This window comes from Clytia hemisphaerica, unplaced genomic scaffold (assembly GCF_902728285.1).
Source record: "Clytia hemisphaerica strain Z4C2 unplaced genomic scaffold, Clytia hemisphaerica genome assembly, whole genome shotgun sequence".
Taxonomy (NCBI): Eukaryota; Metazoa; Cnidaria; class Hydrozoa; order Leptothecata; family Clytiidae; genus Clytia; species Clytia hemisphaerica.
Window position 1 is genome coordinate 978489 of NW_027104441.1, and position 26079 is coordinate 1004567.

At 34.0% G+C, this 26079-nt stretch overlaps 1 protein-coding gene across 2 annotated transcripts; it reads left to right on the forward strand.

The window, feature by feature from the left end:
• Window positions 1-7034: 7034 nt before the first annotated feature.
• LOC136820844 (rho guanine nucleotide exchange factor 7-like) lies at window positions 7035-25319 on the forward strand. 2 transcript variants are annotated; one of them, XM_067077079.1, is made up of 24 exons: window positions 7035-7098; window positions 7546-7620; window positions 7858-7896; window positions 8094-8178; window positions 8360-8430; window positions 8527-8577; window positions 8756-8799; window positions 9186-9281; window positions 9585-9639; window positions 9908-9975; window positions 10298-10376; window positions 10609-10668; window positions 10954-11013; window positions 11300-11380; window positions 11806-11955; window positions 12346-12424; window positions 12710-13020; window positions 16769-16888; window positions 17539-17605; window positions 17960-18019; window positions 18690-18794; window positions 23424-23556; window positions 24118-24172; window positions 24506-25319. In XM_067077079.1, the coding sequence occupies exons 1-24, from the start codon at window positions 7090-7092 to the stop codon at window positions 24650-24652; spliced, it is 2100 nt and encodes a 699-aa protein (XP_066933180.1). In that variant the 5' UTR covers window positions 7035-7089; the 3' UTR covers window positions 24653-25319. The 2 variants fall into 2 exon arrangements, with proteins under 2 accessions (XP_066933180.1, XP_066933182.1); XM_067077081.1 differs by lacking the exons at window positions 23424-23556; window positions 24118-24172; window positions 24506-25319 and adding an exon at window positions 19604-20213.
• Window positions 25320-26079: the final 760 nt, after the last annotated feature.

Below are 26079 nucleotides of genomic sequence, written 5' to 3' on the forward strand. Positions count from 1 at the left end.
ATCTTTATTTACACACAAAAACTCTCAAAGTTGCAATCATTAGTGTTAGATATTCATTTTGTGTGAGGCTTTTTCTCAACAAATGAAAGCATGCTTCAAGTAAAAATCATGGGCTTCTGACCATTAATTGACATTTGTTTTTAGCTTCTTCGTGATCAATGTAAAATTCTATCAGAAGCTTGTATTAGACTTGAAGTATACCCCACATAAAAATCAATCGGACATGTCCGACCCATTTTACTTTAAAAGCCTTAGGACATGTCCGACCCAAATCAATTTTTGATCGGACACTGTGTCCGACCACCTAAATATCGTTATTTCGAGCCCTGTTTGTGGACAAAGCCCTTGTATGTTAAAAAATGCAAAGCTATTCACTACTGGAATGTTTGCATTGGGTTGAATGGTAGTTGAGGGATTTGGAATGGTGGTCTGAGCGGTAGTCCTTGTGGGGGTATCAGATGAGTCTGTTGTGGAGGTATTTGGTGAGTCTGTTGTGGAGGTATTTGGTGAGTCTGTTGTTGAGGTAATTGATGAGTCTGTTGTAGGTTTTGTACTTGAAATTGAATGTCTTGGATTTTCTGTCCCAGTGTTTCCAGAATTTCTTCCTTCAACAGACGAATCATATCTAAAAAATGACCAGGCTCTTGTTTGTTATGTGTTTGATTGTTTGTTATTGTGCGCTACACTACTTTTCACAGTTGGAGGTTGTCTTTTTGTTCCTTTTACATGAGCAAAACGACAGGATTCTGAAAAGCATTCTCCTTTCCGAAGGGAATCTAAACACATTTTTGGATGAAAGTCCTTGCATTTAGTTCCAAGGTTACATCCTCTTGGTTGCCTTGTTCCATGTTGTGTGAACTTGCGACACATTTTAGGGTGAGTGTAGTTGCATTCCTTTCCTTTTAGGCCATGCTTGAATGTTCCACTTTTGTAAAATTTGCAGATTTGGGATTTCTTTTCATTATCTTTGATTTCGCCTCTTCTTGTTTTGTTGGTTTCGTCGTCTTCACTTTGTTTACCAGCAGAGAAATTATAATCAGATGACTGGTCAATGTCGACAACATCAACATCAGTTGTTGAATCGGTTGTGACTGTAAGGGTTGTATCCTGAGCTTCAGTATTTATTGGATGATGGTTGTTCTGAGTTTGGGATGTACTTTTTGTACGTTTTTTACGCTTACTATTCCCTTCTTCATCACTTGGAATGGTAGTAACTTTACAGGGATCGCAAATGTAAAACATTCCTGGTAGATTTAGAGGGTTGACCAAGGTTTTGAAGACATCCGCATCTACAGGTTGGTTGAAATCGTTTGTAGCAATTGATGCAAGATTTAACCAATTTTCTCACTTTTTTTTAGCCTAGACAATGTAGCAAACAAAGTAAGTACCGTGAAGTCGGGTAACTTGCATCAGTGGAGGCTAACATGCATAGCCCTCAAATGACTGATCAATCAAAGCAGCAAAATTTCAAAACAAATGAACTACGCAACTTCGTTCGCAGCTCTACTCTACCATTTTTGTTTTTACCTTACCTTTGATTACCTTTGATGTGTTTCAGCAAATTCTCTGCTCACTCAACCCGTGGGGTCCGGTGTTTGACCATTTCAACAATTGAATTCGAGTCAGCCATCCTGTAAGGGAGATAGGCAGGGAGCAGTGGCTGGTCGGGAACATCTTGCAGAAATTGATCAAGTTGTTTTTTGAAGGAATTTTTGGAACATTTGGTCATGTCACGTATTTTTCTTGGTAACACATTGAATAGTCTTGGACCGGTGTCTGAAAGGCAGCTCTTCCAAATGTTCTTGTTCGTTGTATTTACTGGTTTGAGGTGGCAGTTTCTTCCCAGGCGTTGGTTTGTATATGAATAAATACCGCCTTCCCCTTCACCATAATTAAAATTTGGCACCAGTTGTTCGATTATACACCATGTATATATAATTTGGTATCTTTCGCGTCTTCTCTCGAGACTGTACATATTGAGGTGTTTGAGCTTCTCCCAATAATTCAAATTGGGTGGAAGTTGGATCCCTTTTATAAAGGATTTTTGCAGATACTCCAGTTCTTGCATCAAGGATCGCTTTGTAGGAGACCATAGCTGGGAGCAGTATTCCAGATGTTGAAGTACCAATGTCTTCCAAAGAGTGATCATTACTGATTTATCTCTGGACTTGAAGGTTCTGTATATCCAAGCACTTATACCCTTGACTCTGTCAGTGATCGTTTGAATGTGCATTTCATATGACAGGTTGTTTGAGAGCAGGATACACAGGTTTTTCACTGCACTTTTTATTTCGATTGGCTGCTGTACATCTGATTTGTAGACTGAGTGTACTTTCAGTTGTTCATTTTTTCCGTATGCAATGTGTTCAAACTTTTTTCCATTGAGCTCCATATTGTTGATGGATGTCCAGTCATAGACAACGTCTAGATCATCTTGAAGCAGATTCACATCTGCAGCGCAAGATATTGCCTTCATAAGTCTTGTGTCGTCAGCAAAAGATGAGAGGATGGAATGTTTAATCTTTTCGTTTATGTCACTGATCATTACCAGAAACAAGAGGGGGCCCAGAACTGAGCCTTGTGGAACTCCGCTTGTAACTTTAGCTTCATCTGATAGGAACGTGTTTATGGAAACTTTTTGGTATCTCTCAGTAAGGAAGGATTGTATCCAGTTCAATAGTTGTCCTTTGATTCCATTGATTTTTAGCTTGTGTAGCAAAATGTGATGGTCCACCTTGTCAAAGGCCTTGCTGAAGTCAAGGTAGATTACATCAACATTTTCATTGTTTTGTAGGTGAGATATCAGTCTTTCTACATGAGCCAATAGTTGACTCAAGCAAGATCGCCCTGGTCTGAAACCGTGTTGTGTTGGATTGTATAGGTTGTTTTCTTCAAGGTGGATTTGCAATTTCTCTCTGACTATTTTCTCAAATATTTTAGTGGTAATTGATGTCAGGATGATGTCAGTTTTTATTTAACTTTGTATTTTAAGGACCAGCCAGGTGATTCAGCCAGGAATTTAACTGTGGAAGTAATTCCCCGGGCACCAAAAGCAAATAAATTTTATTTGCTGTCCTCTATTCTTCTTTCACCTATCACTCTGGAAAAAAAAAAATTCTTGTAAAGAGCCATGTCAACTAAGTATCAAAAAACCTTGAAAAGTACCAAAGTTTTTGCCAAAAAACCTTGAAAAACCACTTAAAAATGACCAAAAAAACCTTGAAAACCTTGAAAATCCCGAAAAAAAATCTGTAGACACCCTGAGTAAGGTTAGATTAATAGTTGACTATGTTCCATTGGTTCGATTGATTATCAATTACATTCGATTAATCTTCGATTTCGTTCGATAACAATTATGTTCTATGAGTTTGATTGCAATTAAATTAAATTGGATCACTCCAGTAGAACTTTTTAGCGTGGGCAGCCGAGCGCTTAAGTATTGTACGAAAATGAATAAAATCTAAATTAATTGAACATAATCGAATACAATCGAACTTAAGGTATGTGTTCACCTTTCTTGACACATTTTCTTTAATTGATCATATCTTTAGAACAACAAATTTTTATATCAAAAGTATATATTTTCTGAAAGCCAATAATATTCTCATTTTAATGGTAAAAGTTTCAGCTGAATTTAAAAAACTGAGCAGGATATATTTAAAATCTTAAGAATTTTAACCTTGCCTACTTCAAAGAAGTTTAAGTCACCCATAGCTTTGGAATTTTGAAAAAATAATTTCGATACTATGTTCCCAATAGATTGAAATAAAAAAGTGTCTTAGGATTTTTTTCGGGATTGACTCTAACTCTTTAAATCCTAAATTCTGTAAAAATATCGATAAAAAAGTAAATTTAAATGTGATTTTTCCAGTTATCTGTAAATTGAGGAAAAACAACTCGGTTAGAAATAAAATCCTAAGATACTTTTTAAGTTTGATTTTTTGGGAATCTCATAAAAAAAGAATGAAGTCGATATCTAAATGCTATGGGTGACTTTAACTTCATTAAAAGTAGTATGGTGTGGTAAAATTTCGTTTTTTCTACATCAATTTGAAATTTTTAACGAGATGATTGCTGTTTATTTGAGTAATCAGTGAAATGGGTCAAAAATATTACTATTCAATAGAGGTGAGAGTAAACATCAGCTGAATTCTCTCTTTTGTCTTTGTTGTTTCCGAAAGAGACAATTATTCATGAGTAAATAATCCATCATAAGACAAACTTTTTTTGAAATTCAAATGGTTATAACTCTGGATCAAAAAAAGATTTTAAGATCGCGATTTTACCAAAATGAAATCCAGTAACTTTTCTTCCACTTTGACTGAAAAAAAATTTTTTGACAAAAAATCGGAAAAAAGGTGTACACATACCTTAATCAAAGCAATCGAACGGCAAATCCTGGGTAATATTCAATTGCGATTCGATTGCATTCTGATCAAACTTTGAAAGACCCCCATCGGATGCAGGGCTGTCAGATTTAGGAGCACTCACGGTACCATGTTGGTTTTCTTATGACTTAAGGATGAGAGATTTGATCCAAGCAGCAATTTGAGCATTGTGACTTCTATGGAAAATGTTATCGGGCTTTATCACTAAAAATTGTAATGGAAAATTTTTAATTTTTGAGGAAAATCATGAATAAAAATTTTTATTCTGAATATAACTCAGTTAAGTAGCTTTTTTTTAGCAGTCCCAGCACAGTAAAGGAGGGTTGGAGTTGGATCCCCAAGGCTTTAACGAAAATATAGGGTCACTTTTGTAAGAGATATATTAGACTGACATTTTGCAGTACACCAGAATACTAAAATTGAACAGTGAAAATTCATCGAGTTTTTAAAGCACTATGAACAAATTTTTTGAATATATTTTGAATACTATTGAATAATATGGAATATCAATAGGTAGAAATAATTAGATAAATCTTACAATGAAAATAATCAATGAATATATAACGGGTGCACCAAAAAAAAGTATACAGGTTTGTCGAGATATTGTGAGCTTCAGGATTAAAATTTTTTGTGTTAATCATATTTTCCATTCCAAATTGTGGTAAACCAGAAAAAACAACAAGTATTTTATTTAAAAAATTTTTAGCAAAAGCTTTTCGGTACAACCATCATCATGTTACATGATGTTAAAACGTAAAAATTAGAAATCAAAAAAGTTACAAATTTATTCAATTTTTAAAAAAAAAAAAGATGATCAAAAGAAAAGAAAATGCATATGTTATGGGAATAAAATGTCTATTGTAAAATCTATGTAACACCGTTTTTGAACTAAATTAATCTATTGGAGTCTAATTGGTCGTTAAGCGAGGGTCTCTTGATAGCAATAATCGAAGCTTCTAAATTCTTCCTTAAGTTTACACTTATTCCAATCCTTGTAACTCTGTTACAATAAACACAAACAAACTTCCTTAAATTTTTTGTTCATTCTTTTTTTATCGTATAGAGGATGCTCTAACTTGAATTTTGAGCTATCATACATTAAATTTGAAAAAGTAGTTCGAAAGCTATTTGAAAAAAACTGACTTTTTTTCCATGTTCAAATTTCAAAAAATCATTAAAAACAGCGAGCAAACTTTTCTCTTGACACTTACCTTCTTTACCTGTCTTTAAAAATAAAAAATACCACAAAATGCAACTGTGTTCATCAAAATGCGTTAAGGAATTTAAAAATATGTTAAAACAAGCTATTCTCATGTGGGATAATATTTTTGGAAAAGCTGAAAAAAAGTTTTGCAAATCTCCAAGAAAGGTTTTGATGTTATTTGCGTGCTATGTAAGAAAACTTTTGAAAAAATAGATCACCATGCCTCGACTAGCTGCTCAAAGAACTTGGGTCTGCATTGAGTATGCTTGTGTTGGAAATGTTTATGACGTACAAATAAGATGAAGAAACTGTTGGCAAAATATAAATAAGAAAAAAAGAATTAAAAAAAAAAATTGTGTTTTTGTCATTTTGATTTAGGCTGGACTTAAAAAATTGTTTGTTTGCCGTCACCCGACCCTAGATTTTTGAGATGGGTAGGTCAGTCGGAAATTTATTTTATTTTGACAATTCATGAAATTTTTCGTACATGTTAAAACAGTTTGGGTAAATTTAGGTAAATTTACATTTTACATTTAGGGAATTCACGATTCTTATGCTTGAGACAGACAAGATACGAGTTTTGATTTGATTGTTTGAAGTTTTTGAAGAAAAAAAAATTTCTTCTTTAAAATGGCAATAAAATTTTTTGGGTAGGTAGGTTTTTCAGGTAGAGTCGGTCGGGTGACGGCAAACCAACAGTCCAGCCTTATTTACAGCGTGATTGCTGTTTTTTATGATTTTTTGAAATTTCGCCATGGAAAAAATTCAATGTATGGTAACTCAAAATCAAGTTAGAGTATCCTCTATATACGATAAAAAAAGAATGAACAAAAAATTCAAATCCTGAAGCTCACAATATCTCAACAAACCTGTATACTTTTTTTTGGTGCACCCGATACATTGGAAAAATCTGGAAAAGGCCAAGGCCACCATTCCCCAATTGGCGTCCGGTCATTTTGAATGAAAACAAAAAAGTTAAAAAGGGCGCGCTATCAGTGAAAGTTATCGTGACATGTTATGACAGAAAGTATGATTGATAAACTTGGTGGAGTTATCAAAACAAATTTCTTGTAAAAGAGATTTTTAAATTTTAACAGTAAGTGAAAATACAGGCCAGATATCATCAGTCCCATGTTTCGACCAATCGTCCCAAGTTAGAGCAGTTGACGGTATTTGGAGGACTCAAATAGGCCCAAACCTTTTTATCAATTCGATTGTATCGTCATCTTCCTCGTCTTCATCAATTGACATGTTGCTTTCGTTGTCATCACTAAATTCATCTTTGCTGCCGGTATTAAAATGGATTGAGAGTGAAATTGCGTCATTAGTTGTTACAAAATGTTTGTCTGATTAATTTGGCGATTATTCCACCTAGATTTGCCAAATATGATTAGGTTTAATGTGTGATTATACATTTTGTTTGATTATTATCCCATTCATTCTTTCAGTGGCAAGAAATATTGAAAAATGTAAATAGAATGTAAATATATATGAAAGATGGCTAAGGTTAGTTTTGTTTCAAATTATTTTTTTCTCCAAGTAATTGCTCCATGAACCCAGTGCACATTTTTAAACTGTTTGTTAAACAATCTCTGTTTCTGATAAGCTCCAGGTTAGGACAATATTTTACTATAAATAAACTTTAGAGTATGCTTATTGTTAAATGGTTCTACCTCTGCTATTCTATTGAAGAAAAATATATAAACTGCACATCCAAATGAATAGACCTTTTCATAAAATTAAGTCACAAACATCACTTGTATTCAAACAATTACCATGGTGACCATGTCTCTTCAGACATTAAATGATTTTTTTATGAATAGGAAGAGTTTTAATAAAATCAAATAATTTCAAAACGAGGCAAGGAAGATGTTCGTAACGTAATTTATGAAAAGGTCTATTAATTGAGAATGAAAATCAAAGGTGCATTTCTCCACTCAATCTAATCCTTAGATTCTTGCAGAGTGTTTGGAAAATGTTGTGTTTCTTCAAGCTACATTTCAATTCACTGGCTCCAATGAAGATGAGGTAGAATTTATTAACAGAATTTTCATGTTTCCATTTTTCCAATCTTGAAAATTTGCTCATTTTGGATCTTTATTTCAATCTCATTCTATTGGACTGGCTTGAGCTAAAAAAAATCGCTGTGTGTTCTCTGTAAAAAGTATAGAATTTCATTTACTTTTTTGGCCATTATCACATTAAAAACTAATTTTTTTTGTATGCTTTGTTCATGGTTGATAAACTTTTTTCCTTATTTTGCAGCTATCATTCAACAAAGATGATGTCTTTGTAATTACAAAGGTAAAACTCGACAGAACTCGTGAAATTGAAATAATTTCATATCATTTGACTTGGGGAAATACATTTTTTAAAAGGGTTTGCAAGCAACTAAACCATCTTTTTTACCTTTTACTTACTTGATACATTTTTACACTTTTATTGATTAGACTTTACTTTTAATGTTTTGTTTGGACTTAACTTTTTAATAATTTATTTAGAAAGATGACGGTGGTTGGTGGGAGGGAACACTTGACGGAAAGATTGGATGGTTTCCCAACAACTATGTCAAAGAAATATCATCTGGTAATTCAAAATGGTTTCAATAATATTTTGCAAATTTAAAGTCTTGATGTAGTTTTTGTTTGTTTTCTCAATGCAAAATAGGTTTTGGGTTCCTAAAATAGTGTCAGAGACGTAAAATAATGCTTTAAAACATCAATATAGAAAATATAACGAATCGTAAATTATTCTTCAAATTTTTTAGAGCCAGAACCTACACCATCAGAAATACCAAGCTTGTCAAGTACCGAAGAAGCAAGTGCGTATTATACGCAGGTGAGTTTTAATTATTAAAACTTGGAATGCTAAGAGTTCTCTCATATTAAATCTAAGTTCATCATTGTTAATGATTTTGTTCTGTGTCTAATCTAGGTCGTTGAAAACATAATTGAAGCTCAAAAGAAGCATTTGAATGAGTTGAAGGTGAGTTATTAAACTTCTATTTGATTCTTCATTCAAGGACGTCTACGTGCTTTGGTTAACCCACTCAACTTACTTTGTCACACTTTGTAAATCTTCTTGTGAGTTGGTAAGTAATATAAACCATCACAAGGAGAAGAAAGACAGAATGACATTAGTTATTATTGTTTTTTTTATTTAGAACTTTCTGGACACTTATTTATTGAAAGTAAAGAACTCTGAAGTGTAAGTATAGAACCTTCTAGCTTTTGTTATGATTATCTTTAATTTCTAAAAAATTACTTTACAACAACTGTCTTGTCAACTATAATCATGGTCAGAGTATATGACAATGGTTGCTTTTAATTGTGCCTTATTAACTTAGGGTTACAAAGCAGACTTTTAATTCTGAGTTTTAACATGAGACTTAAGGCGTATGAGCCTAGGATCTGATCCCACAGGCTGAGAATACAGCCTGGAAGCCAGGATACTCCTCCAAAATCCAAACATTCGATTAGATAAAGTAGCAAGCCTAAAAATGTCATTCTTGCCCGGACTTCTACAAAATGCTAAATACCCAGAAATGCCAACGTATTCTAACCATGATTGTAGTGTTAATTTTCTTTTTTTAGGCTCAACCAACAAGATAGAGATGTCATTGCCAGCAATTACAGTGACATTGTTGATTTTCATGTTGACCTCACCAAGGACCTTGTCGAACAACAAGAGTAATTATTGATTTAGAGATTTTTAGTCCGTCAAATTGCATTTATTTACTGTCAAATTGCATTTATTTACAAAATGAAATCCATGCGAAATTCTTGAAATTAAATTTGTGAAGAAAACCACTCTTATATTTTTTCGTGAAGCATTTGAAATTTTAGATTTTTACAATCACCTTTTAATCTTCCACTCTTCCCTTGCATTATCATATTTTAGGGAGATTCTTTATTTTCCTATTTAAATCAAAGGGTATATATAATCAAGCAATTTCATTGATTGAATCCAACACATTTTTATTTTCTCCATAGAAAACCTATACCAGAACAACGATTTGGAGAATGTTTCCTGAAGAAAAGTAAAGAGGTATAAGATTTCAAAATGTTCATGATTGCACTGTTATTTATTTACGAGTAAGGTGTTATCACAACCTATGTTAAATTACTACTCAATCTTTACTAGCTGTCTACGCAAGGCGAGGGTATCAAACGTACAAATCTGTTATTTTTCATTGTGATCATAATTTAATAGTATGGTCCATCTCTCCTTTTGCAATTCTGCTTGGTTTTTAATTTATGAAAGAACAAAGCCAAAAAGCAACTTGTTACCTCAATCTTTTTTATCTTTGTTTAAGATGAAAGAGATTTACCTAACGTATTGTAACAACCATCCTCAAGCGGCTGCACTGATACAACAACATGGGTTGGACATTAATACTTTTTACAAACCTTAGTGTAGTGACTTCTTTTTGTCACCATTCTGTTTAGACAAAAAATTGCGTGATATCGTGATCAGAGTTACCGCTGGGGGGGGGGCTCATTTATGTTAGTGAACCGAACTTAATGCTACTACAGGTCAATACTCATAATCCAAAGAAGCTATACAAATTTTGAAAATATGATTTCTTTTGATGATAGACAAAGGTTTATAATTTTTATTAAGATATCATAACCTTGGCTTTATGATCCGATTTATTATCCAATGAATCAAGTCATTTAACTGGTAATTTTCTCTTTCTTCACAGAGACGAGCTTGGAGAATTTATGGAGAGTCTTGGAGCAGCAAATCCTGGCATAATGACCCTTACGTCTTTACTATCCAAGGTACAATACACCTGTTTCAATATTTAATTTATTAATCATTGTTGTAATGCATTTTCAGTTAAGCGTCTTTCATTACGTATAATTAAGCAGATATTCACATTCAGTAGTTAAAAATCAGATATTAGAGATTAATCAACCAGAGATCATGCAATATTAAATGAGGCAAAGGGAGCCAATGTATTTCTTAATTTGTGATATGAATTTGTATTGGACTTTTTTATTCATTTTTTAGCCTTTTTTATATGTTGAAAAATATGGCAATCAAATAAAAGAACTGGAACGTCACGTTGAGGTATTTGTAATAATAATCCCCCAAAATTTCCCCATTCTTTAATTTGTACTAAAAAGAACTTTACCATAAGTACAAGGTACAACTGGTCAAGGGCAACCCGAAAGGTCCCTTTAAGTATATTTACACTGATGCCACTCTTTTTGCTTGAATACTTCACTCATCCTCCCTTGATCTTCCTATCTGATTTCTCAAAAATACTTAGCTGAAATGCATCCTAGATTGGAGTTGAATCGAACTGCTGGTAGGTGGCATTTTGGCATTCATAATTGTTACTCTACTTTTCAGGAAGACCACATTGATAAACTAGATATGAAAAAAGCAACACAAGTTTTGCAGATCATTGCGGTAGGCAGCAGACTACATATTATCTTTCCTGTTAAGTCTAGTAAATTCCTTCTTTAAGTAAAATTACACCCATAGGCCCATATCTAGACAATATAAGTATGGCTATCTTTTAAATGGTTATCTCTTAAATGGTTATAACAGCTTAAATTCAGCCATTTTGAATGTTAACGATTTACATCCCCCCTCTATAACGTTCACAAGGAATGACTAGAGATCTAGAGATGCAAGCCATGTAAAGTTTACGTATATAAGTTTACAATTTTTATAATTTTTTTTCCATTTTCAGTTAAGTTGCAATGAAGTTCGGAAGAAGAAAGAAATGGAATTACAAATGTTAACTGGCGATATAGATGGTTGGCAGGGCGATGTAAGTAGAATCTATGGGATATTCATATCGTATATCCCTGTCGGAATTCCACACTATCTTTTGTCACTACCTGAAGGAATTTGGTATTTTAACACGTTTATAAAATATTACCCTTTTGGGGGCCTTTGGTGGATTCCCACTTATTTATCGAGGGGATATCTGTATGTCCATAATAGAATTCCAATGTATTCCAAACCCACCATCGTTATTTTTTATTGTAAATAAGTAAACAATTTCTAGAAAGACAATTCTTTCGTTCTTCTTACAATAATATTTATGAAGTTTCGTACATCACCAGGGTTATGTGCTTTATAATTATATGCATTCTTTTGTTATCCGATGTTCAGGATTCGATTTTAAAGTATATTAAAAGGTTGATTTCCGAATCAGTCAGTTAAGAAATTAATTGTTTTCTTTTGTTTTAGCCTATATCATCATTAGGGAATTTGGTGCACATGGGACAAGTGTTTCTTGAGAAAGAAGATGTTGCAAGGAGGGAACGTTATTTCTGTTTGTTCCCTAACGACCTCATTGTACTGTCTGTATCAGCCGAACTTGTCGGGTACTGTTTTGAGGTAATTTTTATGTACAGTATTAAGATTTTAAATGACGTAAGATATTTGTCGCAACTTATCATTTTGTATTAATCAAGCAATGTTGTTAGTTTGCATTCAATCATGAATTCGGAGCAAAGTTTTTCGTAAACATTGAAATAAATTATGCCGATAAATAAGCAAGTCATCCAAAAACTGATTCCTGGTTTTATAAATTAAAATTATCAGTAGAAAAGCTTAAATTTAAAAGGTAATGTCAAAAAGGTATACTCCAGACTTGCCTCATCTAAATTACCTTAAGGGAACTAATTTTGGCGAATTCAAAATTAGTTCCCGCCAAAATAAGTTCCCTTACGGTTTAACGATGTTTTAAATGCTAAAGTATTGTCAATTTTCATTTGTATTATTAAGGAGCGACAATTGGTATCAGATATCAGCGCCAAAGATGTCGAAGACACGGACACGTTCTTCAATGGTTTCCAAGTCATAGGTATATAATAACTTTCCTTTGAATAGTTTCTTAGTTGATTTTGTGAATTCATTTACGAAAAGTTAAAAAAGTCACTAAATTCCAGTTATTGTAAAGGCTACCTATCTATTTTATGTATACCCTCTGATACCCTCGTTTTTTGGGTACCATTTGGATAGAAAAACCATCATAAAAAGATTAATGTTGTATGGAACTGAGGAAATAATTTTAACTGTCCTGGTTCAAAAAACTGTTCAATGTTTTTGCAAAACTTGTTCCTGGCTAACTCATTCTTCTTCCTTTAAGTATCTGATAACGTTTGGCAAGTGATGAGTAGTTCACCTCGCGAGAAGGATGCATGGATGGACGCACTAAAGAAAGTGTTGAACGATAAATTCATCCCACTTCCTGCGCCCATTGTCGTACCTGAAGTCAAACGAACTGGCGCAAATTTGGAACGTAGTGACAGTAAAAGGAGTGAAGTGAAATCAGCTCCGGTGTTAGACCATAATGCAGAGAATGCAGCTTTCTTGAGGAGCTACAGTACTGGTGCTACGTTGAATGATAAACAAAGGCACACTGCAATTTCTGCGTCACCGACTCCTGAATCTCAAAGGGTATGTCGATTTTTTCAACTTGTTTCAGCGAATTTTGGTATCTCCGTTTTTTTAATAAACTGGAATGATTTTGAATAAAGCACAGTGATGGATGCGAAGTCTTTGCTTATAGTACATTAGGTCATGAATAACGTTGATTTAAATTTTAAGGCCGCGTTCACACGCTAATTTTGTCACCTGACATGAATTTACAAACATTTAGGGACTTTAGATAGCACATGGTTCTTGACCTTTGAACCATACCTTGATTGCTCAAGTCAACGTGTTTGCTTCTTCTCTCATTTTCAATTTGACTTTGTTAGCATCTCGTAAATACTTAACAAGACGAGCTATCTTTTTTTTATATATATCGAGGGTCTTAAAAACAAGCTAAAATATCCTTTAAGATCAAGATTTAAGTGAACATTTTAAAGTCTGAAAATCAAGGAAAATGAGAATAGTGAATAGCCAAGGCAAAGCCAAAATTTACTATTTCATTTAAACAAGCCTTTGATAAAAAAATGTGTCTGTGCAATTAGACCTACTTCAGACAGATGCTTCGTGTCGTAACAGCTACGGAGTTAGTACTCAAATGAAAAGAAGAAATTTCCCATTTCGTTTGTTTTCTTCTTTACAGTTTTATTGTTTTTTCAATGAAAGTTTTTTGTTTATTCTATGGACTCTCTTCTTTTATTTTCACTTTTCTTATATCTATTCACCATTCGATTACTTTTGGAGAGTCTGATATCAATGAATAAGGTCTTCATCTAAAAAGTGTGTGTGGCTTTGGGTGTGCTGGCTTGCTAGTGAAGATTTTACAAATATTTTTTATAAATTGCTCAACTTTATTAGTGCTCTCCCAATTCATGGGTAAATTTAAATGGAAAAGAATGTTCTAAGGCTAAAAATCCAGTGGAGGTGGTTTTGGAGTGCAATTTTTAAACAATGAATTTCGAGTGGGGATGAAATCAAAGTCAATTTCTCAGTGGGGCTGAAAGTCTAGGTATTTTTCCCACCGGGGACGAAATTTCTGCCAAATTTTTCAGTGGGGCTGGGGCCCCAGCGGTTCTGTGACAAAGGGGTGTACTGTTGTATCTCTCGGCAAATGGAATTTAAAAATGCAAAAATTGCGTTACAGCCATACAAAAAAACTCATTAGTTTTGCCTTAGCTTTAAAAGAGTCCAATGATGAGCTTCTTCAAGTATGAAAACTCAAAGAATTTGAGCCCTCAATACTTTCTTTTTGGTTTCTATAATACACGTTTTTTATAAGGACATTCAAAATTTTCGAAGCCTTCGGATGTTCTTATTTTCACCATTTTTCGAGAATTTTTGTCCATTTTCCTAAGAAATTGGGTGTTTTAGAGTCTGCAAAGCTTTAAAATGTTCTTAACTTCTTCTTAACATTTTGGCCATCGAAGCCTTAAGTTCTTATAAACTGGGTTCTAATAAAAAAACGTGTAATAGTGTTTTATCCTCCAGTCATAGGAGAGTTGCTTCCAACAAATCTTCTTTGATTGTTTTTTTTCGGAATTAATAAAGGAAACCCTCATCAATAATCAATCATTAGGTTTTAAAAGGCTTTTTTTTCCAATTAAGATTTCATTGTTTTCATCGAGGTTGGATGTCCTTGTTTAGATGTTATATGTCCTTGAGAAAGATCTTTAAAAAATGTTATTTAGCTTATTGGGTAGTTTGATTTAAAACACTTTAAAATCAATGAATACTAGGCTTTACTAAAATTTTATCCATAAAAGTAAAAATTAGTCATTTTCGCTTGATTAAAAAAAGTACTCAATCAGAGAAAAGAACTTGAAAGTATAATCAAATATTTGGTTTTGCTCTCTTCTCGAAGAACATTCGCTGTTCAAATCAATTTGTTAAATTTCTAACAAATTTTATTTTGTAGAACTTGTTTGAAGAAACCCCCCCAGCGATTTGCGTAATGACGTAATAGGGACTTTTTTGTAGCGCAATTACGTGATTTGGAAATTTTTTTTCGTGAATGCGTGATCAGTGGTCAAAACGTGAGCTTGATTTCAAAAATTTTTGGGCCGTGATACGTGATTTAAACTTTTTCAAAGGGGTGCCTGATTATCCAATTTTTTTTGCTGGTTTGCGTGATCGTGATTGAAGAGAAAAAATTGCGTGATATCGAGAGTTATCGCTGGGGGCCTCTTTGAAATAATTAATACTTTAATTCTTTATAATTCTTTATACTACAAGAAAAGAAAAGTTAGTTAAAGCACAATTTAAATTTGCTCTAAGCAATCATGCCTTTTGTATCACTAATCGCACCAAATAACCCCAGCGAGAAACCTCGACAAAGAGGCCGAAGTTTTCATGGAGTGAAACCTCGCTCATCATCCTTTTCTGAACTAAAAAAACGTTCGAAAGCATTATCATGTATTGAGATTACGTCACCATTACGTCATGAGTGGAAGCCATCTTTCATGAAGAATTATGAGACGTTACCAGAGTTACCTTCACCAACAAATAATGAGGATAATGATGAAAAAGTGATTGATGTAAGAACACACCAATGATCTCTTGCTACTCGACTATATTGGGGTTCTTTTATTAAAAAATGTGTCCAGTTTTAGAGCTGACTAGCCCGTGTTTTCGTTGTTTTTCTGCTTGATTATAATGGATGATTTCATGTTTTGAATGTTCGAACATCTGATGACCTAAAACAATTATATGGTGGACTAGTCGGCTCTTTTACTGGAAACAATTTACCAAAGATTTAGAAGCCTTCTAATACGTAAAGGAAAATGATATCGGTGGAACACACGAAACGCTCCATCCAAGACAGATTTCTCATTCTTCTTGAAAATCGAAAGATTTAATATCTTTATAATTTTCATGAATTATCATGAATATTTATAGTCTAGCTCAAGGTTTTAGAAAGTTTGGGATGCTTCAGACTTTCGCGGACCTGCTTCCTGTTTTTCAATCTTACAAAAAGGCTCAGGGTAAGCTTGATTCAGACGCAGAAGATTGTCAAGTTTAAAGTAAAATCTGATTGTGAATTGTCTTGAATTTAAATTGTATAAGGTTCATTGACTTAATTTGTATGGACTGAACAAGGGCCATTTCAACTGAAATCAATTATTCCAGGCGACGAAACTCGGTACTAAAAGGGAATACATTGGAAATCCAAAAAAAAAATCGGCGAAGATACAAAAAGCTCTCACACTGTACGGCTGTTCAGTGATATAGCTATTATAAGCATTTATATCATTTGTGTTTCTTATGAAAACCTAAGATCATAGTTGCTAAATTTGGTTATGGCCTAGTCCTTCCAGAGACTTTTTTTGTCCTTGATAGCATGTCCATACTATCCATATGCAGCAAGCATTGGCCAAATTTTTCATGACATACCAGTGTTAAGAATTTTATTCCTCTAAACTTCCCCAATTGCTATATGCTCTTAAAAGCGTTTCTCCTGCTGAATTTCCTTTTAGAATTTCTCTATAATTCAAACCGGGCCCGCTTGTAACCGAACTCCCTGACAGGGTTATGGATTTTTTTTCTGTAAAAACCAATTTTCACACTAGATTAAAATCACTAAGAAATTATTCTGTAAGGTTGCTTATAGATGATAGCAAACACAGTATCTTCATCATCAAGATTTTGAAGAAAAAAATCATATAAAAACTGAGACGCGTAGGTTGGAGGTTTCGACTTTGTTTGCTTTTTCAATCTTCACTTTTTAATATCCTTCGATTTTTTTTTTGAATTTCTTTTATTGTTTTTTTTTTTACAGAGAGAAGCTTTATCGTCAGTTCGTGGCAGCGTTCGACAGCCTGTGAAAAAAGAATGGAGCTTCACCAGGCTAAGACCAACACCACCATATCAACAGAATTCGAATCTCAAAACTAGCGATGTAAGAATATTTTCTCCATATTATTTACAGCATGTCTTCATTTTCAAGTTTTGACTAATTACAATACACCTTTTCGGCCGTAATCGCGTGGTCAGGCGCGTGCATCTTTATTATTTAATTTGCCACCCTAAACTTGATCCAATCCTTTTTTTTACACTTTTTACATTATCTATTATCTTTATTATACTACTGCTCTTTAAAACTTATCGATTAAAGAAATGAAGAATGTTAGAAATAATAAACTGTTCCCTTGGTGAGTCTCTTGGTATGTTATTATCATCATTGAGCTGCATTGAGCTGTAATTCTGAAAACAGTCCTTTAGCCCATATGAAAAAGACTAGACTTAGACTTCAAAGTTTATGTCATTTTCAAGGTCACTCAATTTTTAATTCGATATAAGCAGACATATTTTAGAAATGTCGATATTTACATTCAACTCTCTCTAATTCGAACATCTATTATCGAATCTTTCTATAACTCGAACTAAAATACTGGTCACCTAAGCTGAAAATTAGTATTAAATACTCTCTCTAATTCTAATCTTTCTCTAATTCGAAGGAAGTTTTTGTTCGCTTGAAAATCGAATTAGAGAGAGTCAACAGTAACTTTTGTTATGTGTTCAAAGTTACTTTATCATTCTCCGTTACAGACGACGGGTAGTCCAAGAGCAATGAGACGAATCGTATCCGCGAAAAATAAAATGATCGGAGGAAAAGGTAATGGTTTTTCCCCCATATACAACACAGCCTTTACTCCATGATATTAGTTTCTTACCTGGTAGTTCAACCACAATCAGTGTGGAGTGAGAGAAAGTGTAGAAACCCAGGGAAAGGAGTGGCGCCCTCCCCTACCTTCGGGTAGACAGCTATACGAAAAGGGAGCCTACGGGTCGCCCTCGACTGCGGTCGCAAACTTACTTACTTACTACAAGTTACCTCACTACGGTCATGAAATTTAGGTGTGGCTCGAACCCAGATCTTTTCATCATTGGTCATTTCTTATAAATCTTTTGTACAAAATTTGCTGTATTTCTAAACATTAAACAAATCTGCTATCTACTCTTCATCCAGGATCCCGTGAAGACCTATTAGCAGATAATTTTGGTCGGAAAGGATCCACACCAACTACAGGTAATTTAAATATTACTTCGAATAAATTCCCCTCCTTTGAATAAATTTTTTTAATAAACGCCCCCTTCGAATAAACACCTGCCCTCTTGGATGGGGTGTTTATTTGAAACAAGTAACTGTAAGGAAGTATAAAAAATAAAAAATAGATATATTTTGATACTTGTATTCTTTTAGTATTTTAGCTGATTTTCATCTCTATGTTGATATTATTTGTACTCAAATAATGAAAAGGTTGAAATAAAGCCCCCAATCACTATAATTAGTTAATAAACACCCCCTGAATAAACGTTCCTCATGCTTTTCAATAAGACGTGCGCGATCGCGCTTGCGCTTAGTAAAACGCTCGTCAATCTCGTATGGGGAGCGAAAGATTGCGCGCACGCTAAAATTGGTTCACGTGCGTGATTTCGTAAAAATTTTGCACGCTTCGCACGCGTTGTCTTTGTTACGTGAGTGATCCATCGCTCTCCTACTTATTTCTTCCTGGAAAAGCCTGGTTCCTCCTGAAAAAAAAGAGATTTCTTTTTACAATTGAAGGCGTTTATCTAATTAATCCAATCTTCCTATTTCAGTCCCTGTCAAGGAGAAACCTATAGAATTATTTTCTATAGTTCGAGAGTTAACTGTGTATTCCTATTTTTTATTTATTTCATTTGACCATCTTTTGCAGGATCATTAGGTTTAACGTCTCGACAAATCCTTGAAGAGGACATGATGATATTGAGCGTCATCGAAGCGTATTGTTTCAGTGCACGATCACGACAAAACATGAACCGTAAGTTTTCTACTTCGTTCGCAACTTTCAGCTTACACAACGTTGTTTTGGCGTCCATCTTACTTTAACTAAGCCAATGTAACCTTCGTTGTACAAAGTTCTTCTCCAGACTCAATAAAATTCTGCACATTTTGACGAATCCATCCAAAAAAGTCTGAGACCCAAAACTTTTCTTTGACCAGTTATCACTAATTTCCCTAACTTCAACTGTTAAATACTGATTTGTTTAACTTCAAATTCGGTTGAAATGTTTTCCCCACAATTTTTTTCTTTATCAGAAATATTATATAGTTGAGTTAGGTAGAAGACGGTAGAGGATGGTATGTTTTCATACTGCCTGGACAGTCCCACGATGAGAGTTTTGTCTGTTATGGTTAGTTATGGCTTTTCCTAAGTGAATGATTTTGACTCATTAGTCCGAAAGTTAAGTTAGTTTTAAGTGTTTTTTTGTTTGTTTCTTTGTTTCTTTCGCCTAGCTTACATTTTAAATTTTCTTTTAGTTTTTATTTTCTTTACTGCACGTTTAAATTGTTTAATTTTTTTTACCGCCGACTTTTAATTTCTTCCGGCAGCCTGCACTCAGGAGAGGAGAGAAAAATAAAGATTTTACGTTCATTTTTTGTTTCTTTTTAATTGTTTTTGTTAATTTTATGACACATTACAACTTTTAATTTCATTTAAATCACATTATTTGCTACAATTCCAAAGTTTGAAATAGTGGGAGGAAGGGAATTTAAAGTAAAAACTTGTAAAATCACGTGATAAATTAAAATGAACGTTCTCCTTTGTTCTTCTCTCTACCCGTGTAGCTCCTGTCCTTACCCCGATCCGTAACCCATCCTTGGATAAATGCATGAAACCGCCCTTGTCCGAAGAACGTATCCCGCCCATCTCTGCCCTCGATGATCAAAATAACACCCTCGAGTCGGCGCCCCCTGTACCAGATCACGCCACCCGCCCTTATTCTGATGACGTCACTTGCGGAGACTCTTCTGACGAAGAACTAATCACAGAACGTAAGAAATCAATTCGTAAGAAAATGTTGATCAAAGGTTGTCTCTGTTATTCAACAAAATCGAGAAAATGAGACATGGCTACTGGAAACAGATAAACTGGGAAGAAGCATCCAAGCACAAACACAAATTGCTGAAACTACTCTCATGACGTCTTTATGATGTTAAATAAACGTTGAGATAACGTGTACCAACTAATAAAAGAGATGTCCGCTTCAGAGACGAATATGGGGCTGTTCATTTGGATGCGGGACCACAGATATCTGTAAAGCCCGAAGGGCTAAATAGGCAACTTTAAGCTTTCTCCAGCAAAAAAAGTGAAGCAAAAATTTGTCTTTTTAACTTTCGTGCCGATGGATAGGATCTAGCATTTTAATTGTTTTCGGAGCACGAGATCAAAAAAGTAGGCGGCAAACGCTATTTCACATCTCTCAAACCGGTGAAATTGCATATTTTAGTCACGTGACTTTGGTAGGAAATCCTTCCAAACCTAGGCTTCACTTTTCGATAAAAGCCGCAAATCTAGCCCTTCGGGCTTTACAGATCTGTGTGCGGGACGGTTATTCCACCTGGCGTGGATCCCACTCAAATCAGGGGAAATCTCAGTAACCTGAACTGGCCCGGCTGAACACAGAGTTTTTCACGGGTAACGCAAGCGATAGTGAGATCTCAGCCGATTGTGTGTGCCATTTAGCCCGTCTCCATATGAAAAGCCCCTAAGGAATGTCTAGTTGACCGAGAATGGACAAACACCAAACGATGCAGGATATTATGGGTGAATATGACTAAACTTCAATCCAAATACATTCGCCATTGATAGTTTGACCGTTGAGTTTCTTTGTGCAAAACTTTAGGCGACTGGATCAGTGTCCGTTCAGTGGCCAATTTCTTTGCGGACATTCGTCTTGTCTGAGGTGCCTAATAGCTATCCTTCTCTAGCTTGTTAATTTTAAGAAAGTATTTTCAGCTGTGAAAAGAAGATTCCTTTATTTTTCTCTAAATAGCCAGGTTTTAGTCCTTCATTACCTTTTTTTGGCGCAAAACTACTAAACAACGTGCATATAACATTCAAATCATACCGTATTACAAACGTTAAAACAAGGTTTGTGTCTGGATGATTTGGAAGATGATCTTTGTCACTTTTCTTCGTACTCAAAATTTCGCTGCTAAGCAGTCACTTTATTTATTTTCTAAATATCTTAGATGTTATTTTTTTTATTGTAAAAATATTTCACTATTTAAATATTGTTTTGTTATTTTTTTCTGCACCTTTAAGGTTGTAAGGATCGGGATGTACATAATTTTTATTTTTTAATTTAGATTCTTAAATGCAATTTTCAATAATTTAGTGTTTTAGAGCCCACACAGCCTTAAAATGTTCTTAACTTGTTCTTGATATTTTGACCATCGAAGCCTTATGTTCTTACATAGTTTGTTCTTATAAAAAACGTATACCATTAGACCTTCTTCCCTCCCTGTAGGTCTATGAATTTATTTTTTTCAAAATTCGGTTAACTCCTCATTTCAAAACCTTTCTACCCGACTAAACCTTTTTTTATAAGAACATCCAAATTTTTGAAGATTTTAGAGATTTGAGATTTTTGAGATTTAAGCCTAAAACTATTCTTAACATGTTCTTTATTTGACTATTTTGTGAGTGTTTTTATGCAGTTCCTAAGAAATAGGGTGTTTTAGAGTCTACAAAGCCTTTGAATGCTCTTAACTTGTCATCAAAGCCATATGTTCTTATATAATTTATTCTTAGTCCTCAGCAGTCTGTTGTACTGCACCCTCCCTAGAGAGATTAGTGAGTTTATGTATTTGCACTTTTGAGGACGATAGAGTGACTGAAGCAATTTGGAATAACCCGCAGTTCTGACCCGCAAAATCGAGTAATAAGTGCTGATTTACCATCGTTCTCAGCTGGTCATGATCTAGTCAAATGAGACCCCTACCGTCCCTTTGCTGATAACACACATACATAAACTCGGTATTTGTTGTGCTAGATGTCGCAGTCTAGTGGAGTAGAAGAGAGATTAGCGTTTATGCTATCAACGCATGTATCCGATATTATTGAGGCTAGAGCTATTCATCATTATGTAAATAATTCAAGGAGAAATGAATCAACCGATCGATATGATGTAAATGAATTTGATGTAAATCTCTCATGTCACCATTGACTACACATATACAACTCTTAAAGCTAACCGGTGTTTTTTATAAGAACACCTACTGATAGAAAGGATAACTTTTGTTTTTGAATGTATGGGTATGCTTGAGTTTCTGTGTATATCCAGTATGTCTGTCTTTTATCACTCGCTATCGCATTTATTTGGCATAACCGTAGCCAAGATTTTTTTATCCAGGACTCTTTTTTGCGCAGCAAATCTCTCAGATTATGTATGGTCATACTGTTGTATAGAAAATCATTAGATTTTTTATCAATTCTGGATCAAAGCTTTTACTGTATTCTTACAAAAAATAAAAAATAAAAAAAATGGACTGGGAGAGTAAATTCTTCGTTTGCGGCGATCTTTGAATGCCTTGTTCATTTAAGTTTTTCGAAAAAAAAGAAGAAAAAGAGCAATTTTTTTCCATGGGATAAGCAACGAAAAAATTAGAGAGTGAAAAAAAAACAGAAGGACGAAAAAAATGATTTGAAGAAAAGTACTGCAAAACCGAAGATTTTCCAAGATGATGAATGTTTTCAGGAAATCGAAAAGTATCACATCCGATGATAGTACGGTTTTATTACTTCCGTCATTATAATTAAGCTAATGTGAATTTTATTCTTTTATTTGGTAAAAGTATAATATAATGTAACTTTTTCCTCCTATCTCATCGTTATCATGCCAAATAGAGACGGTCTCCTTATATGAAGGTTGTTGGTTGTGTTTGCAAAAGTAATTTGGAGTGCTTTTTTATTCGTCAATTAGCTACTACAGTTTTTGGAATTAACTTTTTTGAGATTCCAGGAAAATGTAAAAAACTTTTCATAGCTGTGAACTTGTAATCCTGTTTACAGCTTTCTAGCAGTGTTTTTAAACTCGGCAACTTCTCTTAATGTTTTTTTCTCTGTGAGCATTAGATTGATGCTGTACCTCTGTCCATTTTGCTCATTAACATTGGGCTATCCTAATAAAGAGCGTCCTCCTCATGTTGAGAAGGCACAATGCTGGACTTTAATGGTGAGACAAGAGTAGCATTTGACATTCACCCCCTTCCCCCAGTGGCAATGTTCCAAGGACAGTGGAAAGTCGTTGAACGATCCTCTGAACTCAACATTGCCACCACTAGGGGGGAGAGGGGGAGCTTTTCACTGTTTTCCCAGCAATTTTGAGTGATTCTCAAACATTTTCGTCCAGGATTGCAGTTTGCATAAGCTCTTATAAACTTTCATAGACCCGGGGGTCTAAATTTTCCAATGGGAAATATGGGAATGGGAATGGGAAATATGGGAATGGGAATGGGAAATATGACTTGCTCAATACCGAGGTAACATTTTTCTGGAATGGCCCATTCAATAACATTATTCCAATTAGAATTCGATAATAATTCTATATTTTCGTCTTTTGGAACTCTTTCAAAATAAATGTATTGATTGTCTTTCCTATAGCTGGCAGTCCAGACAGCCCGTTCTTGCCACCGGATGTGCCACCGCATTTCAGTTTCAAACCGATCACTCCACCACGACAAACACAAAGCACTGGTAAACAGAAAAGCTTGAAGAAATCCAAAAAGAAACCAATGTAAGATAATAGTTTGTCTTCTTTATATTCATACATCAAAATTTATCCTTCTTTGTTATAAGTCCAGGGTTCGAGCAATGATTTTATGTTTTTCTAGGTTAAATAAACTTCCCAAACATTATACATTTTCTGAAGATTCCCAAATCTTTAATAGGAACTTGGAAGCTCCATGTCAATTGTCAATTTGTTAAATTTGAGTCTAAGATTACCTAGTAAGGAGGTCTTCAAGAGTTCTCTCCTTCCAAGTTGAATTCTTAGTCTGAAAGTTGAAATTTGTCTGTCACTTTAAACTCTAAAAGCTTATGAAAATACATGGCCATTTTTCAGGTTAGAACTGCCTGGAGAAAGCCAATCAAAATACTAGCACTGGTCTCTCCTGGCGACTAGAGCTGTTGTTGATCACAAAAATCAGAAAGATTGAATTCAACATACAGGTTTTCGTTGCCAGGTTTCCAAGCAGTCCGACGTTATCCAACGTCACTCAACCCTAGTAGACTAAAACCCTTTATGTGACATAAGATTTAAATGTTGAATGATGACTTTGCTCTTTTATTTCATCAGGGATACCAATGCGGAGTTAGACGGATTAAAACACCAAGTACAAAATCTACACAAGGTTGGTATAATTATCAGTCATTTTTTCATTTCTTAATTTTCTTTACATTTTCCTAATTCAATTTTTTTTCTCAACATGAATATGAGAAACTGAAAACTAGATCACCCGGCCAGCACACAACTTTATTTCAACGTTTATCTAACGTTAGATGGACGTTGTGAACGTCGATAAACGTTGAAACTACTTTTTGTGTAAGCAGTCCAAATAAAATATTTATGGCGAGCCAGACTTTGACATTCTCAGGTGGTTTGGATTAGAGCTGATTTTTCTGAGTTGATTTAATTTGGATCATATACACGCTCATAAAATCTTCTTTTTCTCTTATCTTCACAGCAAACTTTATATCTTCGCGAAAACTTAGAAGAAGAACGAAAAGCACGCGAAAATTTCGAACGATTTTTCAAGAGAATTGTTCAACACATTTCACCTGATGTCGATCTCAACGCCGACAACCTACCGTCAAAATCAACTCCTATTTGATGACGTCAGTACTATTGATAATGATGTCATCATTCACCTCCTGTTTTGTATAAATTATTTGATTGATTACACGCCCAGTCTCCGCCCCTGGATCTTGTTTTATTTCTGAGTTCTTGTTCTTGATCCAGAATGCTTCTGTAAGTTATTGCACGCTTTTTTATAAGAATTATTTTAGTAGTACATGAGGCATAAGTATGAATAAAAAAAAAAAAAAACCATTAAAGAATAATCAATGCCCCAGATTTTAGAAATGATTCAGAAAATTTTTTATAGCTTTAGCGTTGAGGCCCAACCGAAATATACTGGGTCGTATAAATAAAGGTTGTATGACATATTTGTAAATTAAATTTATTTGCAGTTTGAAACTTTAAACGTTATTTTGGCCAGTCAATGAAATGTTGCAAAAATTATTAAACGAGCAATTCCGTTTTTGAAATGAAATTATTTTTTATTCCATTATCTATAATATAAAATCAATTTTTTTTGTAATATTAGTCCTATTATATTGTTTTTAGTTTTTTTTTGCTCTTAATTTCACACTGTTTTGCATTTTTTACCTTATTTGAACTTTAGTAATTTTTTTTCGAATCTGTAATTTAGGTATTAAAAATTATCAAGTCTTTGTTTCGTCAATACCTCTGTTATAAATTTGTAAAATTATAATTTAGACATTTGTGCGTAATTACGTAAGACCATGTTCACACGCTACCACTCAAAAACAAAGGAATTGCTAGATTCTATCCGTCATCAAAAATACGGCGTATGTTTTAAGGCTTCACTTGTTCTTGCCTGAGAAAGGTTAGATATTCGATTCTAGCCCTTCGGGCTTATAATTCATTGAATCCCACAAAGTCATTAATCCCGGCGTCGCCCGTGGTGATTATCATTCTCGATTTGCTTGCATTTGGTTTTCTTGATTTAAACTACAGAAACTGCAAAATTTTATCAATTGTTAAAGAAAACCTTTTTGCTTTAAGTATGTCCTTCCTATATTCTGGAAGGAAGTGAAATTTATATTTTTAATGGATATCTTTCTAACGTTGATGCCTTTGAAGGGAAATCAGTTGTGTAATTTGTGTATCTATAAAGGAAAGTCAGTTATGTATTTTTAAAGGAAAATCAGCTAATGTATATTCAAAGGAAAGGTAGTTATGTATTTTTAAAGGAAAATCAGCTAATGTATATTTAAAGGAAAGGTAGTTATGTATTTTTAAAGGAAAATCAGCTAATGTATATTCAAAGGAAAGGTAGTTATGTATTTTTAAAGGAAAATCAGCTAATGTACCGGGTGCACCAAAAAATAGTATACAACTTTGTCGAGATATTGTGACCTTCAGGATTTAATTTTTTTGTTCATTCTTTTTTTATTGTATAGAGGATGCTCTAACTTGAATTTTGAGCTATTAAACATTAAATTTGAAAACGTA